This window comes from Gymnodraco acuticeps, unplaced genomic scaffold, assembly GCF_902827175.1.
Source record: "Gymnodraco acuticeps unplaced genomic scaffold, fGymAcu1.1, whole genome shotgun sequence".
In the NCBI taxonomy this organism is placed as follows: Eukaryota; Metazoa; Chordata; class Actinopteri; order Perciformes; family Bathydraconidae; genus Gymnodraco; species Gymnodraco acuticeps.
The window spans coordinates 2,335,188-2,342,890 of NW_022990235.1; the positions used below are offsets into that span (position 1 = coordinate 2,335,188).

General features: G+C 40.5%; 2 protein-coding genes across 2 annotated transcripts in view; one reads left to right on the plus strand and one right to left on the minus strand.

Annotated features, from left to right (window-relative positions):
* Positions 1–4,754, minus strand: part of rrp9 (ribosomal RNA processing 9, U3 small nucleolar RNA binding protein) — an 8,766-nt gene extending 4,012 nt beyond the window's left edge. The window contains 10 exon segments of the mRNA XM_034219118.1: positions 970–1,104; positions 1,194–1,294; positions 2,219–2,311; positions 2,409–2,533; positions 2,687–2,813; positions 2,919–2,960; positions 3,795–3,862; positions 3,951–4,063; positions 4,177–4,271; positions 4,435–4,754. Of these exon segments, the coding sequence (XP_034075009.1) occupies positions 970–1,104; positions 1,194–1,294; positions 2,219–2,311; positions 2,409–2,533; positions 2,687–2,813; positions 2,919–2,960; positions 3,795–3,862; positions 3,951–4,063; positions 4,177–4,271; positions 4,435–4,518 (983 nt within the window). The 5' untranslated portion in view covers positions 4,519–4,754.
* A 117-nt stretch (positions 4,755–4,871) lies between these two features.
* The window catches only part of LOC117548108, a 3,722-nt gene continuing 890 nt past the window's right edge, over positions 4,872–7,703 (plus strand). Inside the window, exons 1-5 of the mRNA XM_034219141.1 lie at positions 4,872–5,121; positions 5,428–5,601; positions 5,697–5,853; positions 6,610–6,791; positions 7,340–7,568. Coding sequence (XP_034075032.1) covers positions 5,446–5,601; positions 5,697–5,853; positions 6,610–6,791; positions 7,340–7,568 — 724 coding nt within the window. The 5' untranslated portion in view covers positions 4,872–5,121; positions 5,428–5,445. The remainder of the gene's footprint in view (positions 5,122–5,427; positions 5,602–5,696; positions 5,854–6,609; positions 6,792–7,339; positions 7,569–7,703) is intronic.

Below are 7,703 nucleotides of genomic sequence, written 5' to 3' on the forward strand. Positions count from 1 at the left end.
AAACGGCTCGCTGCGCCCTCGCTGCGAGGGGGACCCAAGTTCCCATCAGCAAAAACACGTGGGTTTGCTATCCTGGCTCCAAGATGGTGGAATGAGCTCCCCATTGACATCAGGACGGCAGATAGCTTGCACATCTTCCGGCGCAAACTGAAAACTCATCTCTTTCGACTCCACTTCGAGCGTTAGAACTATTAACGAAGCACTTTTATACTAATAAAGGACTGGCTTACCTAAAGCCAGTTGAGTAGCACTTGAAATGTTTGGCTCTATGAAACCTGATGTACTTATATGATTCTGTTTTCTTCAAGGTTGTGTCTTCCTGGTCGAATGTACTTATTGTAAGTCGCTTTGGATAAAAGCGTCAGCTAAATGCAATGTAATGTAATGTCAACATTTGGTTGAAAACAAAATAGGCCACCACAAACGTGACCAAAAAATGAAAAAATAAAATTGATTTGCCATGAAGGCTAAAAATTGTGTATTATTTCAGTTAACAAACTTTGCCATCTTATTTATATTGAAACATATTTTTAAATAAATGGTACAGTACATTTTGCTCTGGTAATCCACTGGAAATCCACCCCTCTGGTCGGATCAGGATAATCCAGTTTTTTGGGATCAAACTGATCCCAATCCTGTGTTGTCGGTTTGAACTACCCGTTTTGAAGATTTGATCCAGATTAAAGCTTGGATTGGATTTCCTGATCTGATCGGATATCAAAGTGATCCTAATCCTGTTTTTTGGTTTTGAACTCCCCAAAATCCAAATCTGATCTGATCAGATAGGGATTAAAAGTTTTGAACTCCTGGGCCCAGGACATTAAAATGGTTGTCGGCAAAAGAGAGGTCACAATATATCATCCCAACACCCATTTTTGTACTAAATAACATTACACGTTTAAATCTCGACTTTGATTGGTCAATCAAAGTGCTCTACGGTCTGAACCGAGTGAAGACAGGCAGACTCACTCGTGTCCGTGGAACACCAGCTGGGATTCCTCGGGTATCTTCCACACCCTCACCGAGCGGTCCCGCCCCCCCGACGTCACGCAGCACTCCCGGCTCAGGCAGTCCAGTCCGGTGATGGCGTCCTGATGCCCAAAGCTGTAGAAAGTCACAATCACAGTTACATTCACACTTTCAAACAGAATACAAGTGTTGTTGGTCAAAGCCTTTTCTGAGAAGTTACTCACAGAGTTTCCACGTATGCATTCTCGTCCACATTCCACACCTTTATTGAGCGATCGTGAGAGGCGCTGTACAGATCGTGAGTTCCCCTTCTGAATGAAAGACCCTGAGAAGAGAAAACACATTTCATATGATATGACAGGACTAGGGATCGACCGATATGGCTTTTTCAAGGCCGATACCGATTATTAGTAATCAAGGAGACCGATAACCGATATTTGGAACCGATATACATTTGCAGTAAATCAGAAAATCTTGGTGTCAAAATGTAGAATAACAGAACTTCTTTGAAATGCCTTTTTATGTTTAATGAACCTTTCAACATCTTAAAACTGGTTTCCTCTCTGTGACCCTGAGTAAAGTAAATGAAGTAAAAATCAAATAAAAACTACTAAAACTTGTTCTGAACTTCTGATATTTGAGTCTCACTCATTTAGTAGTCCCAGTTCAGCAGCACCAGATTGTGGTGCAGAAAGCAGAGTTGCTGCGAGGCTCCACTAGCAGCCGTCACAGTCGTCCCAGTTCCTCCCCCCCCTGTCCCTGTGTAACTGGGAAACTGATAGAATTGGATCATAAGATCGTGGTGTTTTTGCAACTTCAGCATAGGGGATTGGGATGTTTATTGAACTTCGGCTTTCAACTGATTGACCTTCGAAACACCGCTCACTGCTGCTGCTTGCTTCTGTCTGTGTCTGCGTTCTTCGCACCTGCCTGTAATCTGAAAAGGTCCCGCCTCTCTGGCTGGCTGCAGCCTGGAAAATCTTCAGTGTTGATTGACACTTCAGTAATAGCCTATCAGATAGCGCTGTGGGCGAGACATTGCTCGTGAACAGTGGTGACTGCAGCCAGAGAAACGGCCGCATCAGAGCCAAAGTCGTATCGGCAATTTGATTTTAAAAAAGCCGATACCGATAATCTGTCAAATGTGAATATCGGCCCCGATAATCGGTCGACCCCTAGGACCTCAGAGCCTCAATATAACTACAGTAGGTAACTTGTAAAATAAAAAAAGATTAGAGAGAGAACATACCGACACTGGGCCTTTGTGTCCGGTGAACTTATAAAGATGTTTACATGTCTTTGCCTCCCAGATCATGATCAGTTTGTTCACGTCTCCAGTGGCCTAAAAGATGTGGATAAATAGGTTTCTGTTACAATATGAGGGCACACTTTATGAGACTGCTGGTAAAAAGGCCGGATAGGCTGAGAGTACTACTCACCAAGTATTTCCCATCTGATGATATGGCCATACACAGGATATGGGCTGTATGTCCAACATGCCGATCCTCTGTGCCTTTCCTTCCACCATGTATCGTGTGCAGTTTCTTTCCACTCTCAAAATCCCCTGAAATATGAGCAAACATTCCATTAAGACTGCAAAATCAAACCATGAGCCTCAACAGCAAGGCACATTTTATTCATATCCATATTTAGTTACTTTCCCCAATTTCCACACATACTTATTTGAAGGGATTTCAGAATTTGGGTGTTGACTTACATTTAATAATGGAGCAGTCTTTGGCCGCAGAAAAGATGTACTTGTCATCCGAGCTGATGACCAGACAGGTAATTGGAAGTTTGTGTCCTCTCAACACTCTGATCTCTGAAGCATCTGGTGCCATGATCTAAAAGAAAGATTGAAAATCAATGTCAGTCTGTTTATAAACAGATTTCCTTTATAATATTGAACATAGTGTGGATATTGAAGCGATAACATTTGCTGTACTTACATCTCTGGCAATAAGTCTCTGAAGCTTTCCTTTCTGTTCAAGCTGAGGGGGGGAATCACATACACAGCAAGTTGAAGACCATACGGCAATTGATCCTCCAGAATACATTCTCACAGAAAACTAGTTTCATGAGTTAGGTGAGGAGAAGTTAACACCCAAACAAACACATGATACTCTGACAGCTTAAATGGTATTTGTGACTTTTAAACAATAGAGTGCACTCGACAAAATGTGCTAAATAGTGTTTCAGAAAGCTTCATTTTCCTCATCACTAGTGCCAGTAGTTTTATCAGCCATGACATGTGTCTGCAGAACTGAGAAATCAGACTACATTTAGTCTGAGAAGTGCAAACTAAGGGGAAATTCCATATAAAGCCTATTGCAGCAAACGCTAATGAATAAATGCAAGATCAACGCTTTGTTCTGCTCAGCGATCCCCTCCTGTAAATGATGGTAGCCGTTTAGTTCACACATATCTTAAATGTTCAGGAACAACAACCTGCATGGGTTCATGTGTGGATTGGAACATAAATCAATATTCAGTGATATCTGTAATACGAATTTCCCAACTCAAGACCTAGTCACCTTTTATGGTCGTCAATGTGCAGATTCAAGCATGGAAATGCTTCTGAATGTAGTACATGTGTCAATCACTAAATATGCCTTAATGTGGGAAAGAAAGTGCTTAGAGTTTTATATTAGTCTAGAGATTAAGTGATCAAACTTAAACTGCAATGTTAATAAACTGACAAAGTTCAAGGGGGCTCGCAAACAGACAGAAACGGGATTATGAAAAATAAGAGGGTCATGTCCCATGTCCCCAGTAGAAGTGACATGCTCTTCTACGATATGCTTTAGTACAGAAGACATTCTTACCACTTCATCTTGAAGTCTTCCAGCAACCAGATCAGTCTCAAAGGCGTCATCTTCTGCTTTATCGTCCTCTGACAAATTAAGTCACACAATTAATACACACAAGTATAGAAGTAATGTCAGACCTCTAGGTTATGCTGCATAGATAATCAAGTTTACCTTCTTCCTTTAGCTGGTTTAGGTACAGTTTGGCTAATCTAAGCTTCTTCTCCTGTGGTGTTTCATCATAATCATCCCTTTCAATGGTCTGTCTTTTCCTGGCCACTATAGGACTGAGCAACAAGAAACAAAAGCAAAACACCTGGGTTAGTGATGTGCTTCAAATGTTGAACGATCTACTGGTCATATCCATACCATAACCCAAACAAACACATCGGAAAATTACCTCTCTGTCTCAGAGTCGCTGGAAATCTCTTCGTTGTGTTTGGAGATGAGTTTCTTGGCTCTTGGTTTACCCTTTCCTCCTGGGTCTCCATCACCCTGCAGCACAACAATAACATACAGGGTTAGTAATGGCATACAATGATGTTGCATTCGTGACTGGGTAGACACAGCAGGTTATTATAGTGAAAACACATGTGTCAACCTGTGGTTAGCTAACGTTACTGGGATTTAGCTTAGTAGCTAGGTCCGGCGAACTTACCTTTCGTTTTAGCACTGTTGCAGGTTTTCCCTTTTTGGCAAATTTGGGGTTTACTTTTGCCTTTATAAAGAAAGGCGAAGACATGGTGAAACGCGATTAAGTAAATGATAAATGTAGATAGAGCTAGCTCCTTAACTTTCTAAAGCAGCAAGTCAACACCAAACCCACATGGGTACAGTGCAGTGCAACCAAACCAGGAAGCTGACGTCACGTAGGAAGACAGCTGCTAATTGGCTGGTCTCGTTCTTATTACTGGTCTTCACAGTTCCTCCTACACGTCCCGCCTTTGGTTCAGACGCTGCATTTTCATTGGGTGAAATAGGATTTTAAGTGAGCAGGAAACTGTACTGGGGTAAAATACTTCCCTCGGGGAATGAGTTTACGCATCTTAGTTCCGCACTTAATTGTAAAAATATATATTTCTCATGACAGCAATCATATACACACGTGTACCATACACAGTAAAATAGAAATACAGGAGCGGTATTTCACTGATATTTAACCGGAAACATTTAGTGCCGCTGTTGAATAAAAATAGTCGTATTTGTATCAGGATCTAATAGCAGTAGTACTGCAGTAGTACTACTACCGGTACTTCCTCTACTACGCAGTATTTGCATGTACTTCGCTGCTATCCTTCCTGAGTGTGTGGTTACAGTTTTCCGTGAAGTATAGCTGAACGGCCAGGTGAGCCTCCTCTCTCTAAACCGCGTAACATTGAATAGTACATGTATTTGAGAATGTATTTTTGAAAGACAGTTGTATCTGTGGCTTCAGCTGGAGGCAATCTGGAAGAAGCTAGTAGGAGGGGTTGAGGAAGCAGAAGGAGGGGGGGATGCGATCTGAACTAACTTTTCATTTCTGTCTCGATTGACTCACTGTAAAGAGATAAACAACGACTGAAAAAGTTTCATTCAAAGTTTGACTACAGCGTGTGCAAAAATACCGTGCCATACTTGATGTGTCAAATAATTAAATCTTTTGTCTACCCAGATATTTATTTCCACCCCCATGCCACCCAAGAGAGACGCAGGAGCGACTCCTTCACAACCCCCAGTAAAGATGATAAAAATCGGCCCTGATGCTCAGGGGTTTGGTTGTGAAACAGTAGAGGATAAGTACAGGTTGGCGGAGGGGTCCAGCTACTCCCCCTTTCCCAACAACGAGGTGAGAGGTGCTATTTGTTGTGCATGAAACAACTGTTGTTTGCCTCACTACACTTGGAGTTATTCATGTGGTTTTTTTTCTTTCTCATTTGGCAGCATGAAAACATTGAATTTGAAGAAGAAAATATTGCAAGCCCAGGCATCAGAACAGACACCGTCAGCCTCCTCATGAAAATAGAGCAACTGCAGGCACAACTCAAGTATGAACGCAGATGTAGAATTTTGGCCGAGAGAGAGCTGAGGGAGCTCAAAGGTGGGTGGAAAAGTATTACTATTAATACATACATTATGGTTGATTTTGATATTTTTTAGAACAAAACAATTGGGGAAAATAATAGTCAATTTACACATAATGCTTTGTTTTTGGTGTTTGTTATTTTTTGATGTATTTCAAAGAAGGCAATTTGTTATTTGGAACAAAATAATAAGAAATAAATTATTGTTAATGTTATCGTTACACTTCTAGTTTCAATGAATTGCTAGTGTAACCTATAGAGTCTTTTAGTCAGTGCACAGCAGATCCTGCAAAAATGTAAAAATGTTTTACAGACAAGCACAACATTTTTGAGAATTAAGTTTCCAGCAATTACATGAACATTTATTACAATGTCTATGTGTGATAAATTGAGCATTTCATCCAATGAAATTATTATTTGCTTTAAATTGCATACCTTTTTTTCGGAAACATTATCAAAAATTCAGAACTGTATAAGTGCTATTTAATATAATCTAAATAATGTGTTTTTTTAATAAACATAGAAGGCATTCAAACCACAATGTAGGGAGATAAGATATGATCATTTAAATAGAAAATAATAATTTGTTTTTATAGATACTTTATCAAGTTTGGCTTTTTGCATGTCAGAAGTTTTTGACTGCTGCTAAAATCCTGAGTCAAAAATAAAAATAAAAAATATAATTAAATAAAACCTGCCAGCTAATGCTAATTACCCCGTTTAAAAACTTACTTTGTTTCAGCTTTTCTAAAGTGATCTGACACCTTTTGCAGAGATGAACACTCTCATGATGCAGATGAGGCACACCGCTCATGAACTGCGAGTCACTCTGGATCATGTGATCCAAGGAGGCGAGGCAGCAGCAGCAGGATCCAACATCTCTCATGATGAAACCGTCTCTTTCCTGGGAGAGACCGAGGGGGAGATGAGAGAGGATCATGATATCCTCCCAGAGGTCAGTGCTCATACTCCATGTCTTCTAATAACACCATTTTGGGAAGATTGCCTGGTTCACCTTAGTAATCCTTAAAAATAATAACACTAAAGCATGTAGTTTGGTTCCCCATAACCTTGCTTGCACCATGCAATTATATTGGCCACTATGTAGATCTCCTGGGAAGTGAAGGCTCAATTTACTGCACAAAGCCGTGGTAAAAAAATGCAGCACTGCTAGCACTAGCTCCAAAAGTCAGCAGGTGACACAATTCATTAATTTGTATATTAGTGTTTCATCACCATGCTGTTTCACTAGGAGTCTGCTCTGAGCGATTTAGAAAGCCTTCTGGTCTCCTGTGCCACAGCGGTCCTAACAATATATAATAATAATAATAATAATAATAATATAATACCACTTGGACACACTAGGAGGGATAACTATATGTCAGCACTCCTGTTTCAAAATGTTGATTGTTGTTCAGCTCAGGTTAACAGTATTTTATACTTTTAACAGATTCAGCGATTAAAGCATCTTCAGCTAACATTTAGATTTTATTTTGCCTTCAGGACGATGTCAACTACCTGTACCTCTCTGAGACTCTTCGAGTACCAAAAACTCTTTATGAGCGCATCGCAGAGATTGGAGACTACAAAAAGTACACGTCGGCTCTGCTGATGATACTCTTTGACAGAGAAACACTGGGCACACACTCTCTGCAGGGCCGGAGGAGCGCCTTTACTGGAGAAGATAGCCACAAACCTCAACTCCCACCTGAGACCTTGACAGGTATAATTGGTAAGTGTTTGATGGTGTTATTTACTTTTTCAAGCACACATACCTTCTTTGTAGATGTCTTCATCATTTTAAGATGTGATCCTACCAAAAGGAGACTAACTTTTTGTTCCCATGCTTCTTCTTCCAGAACATGTG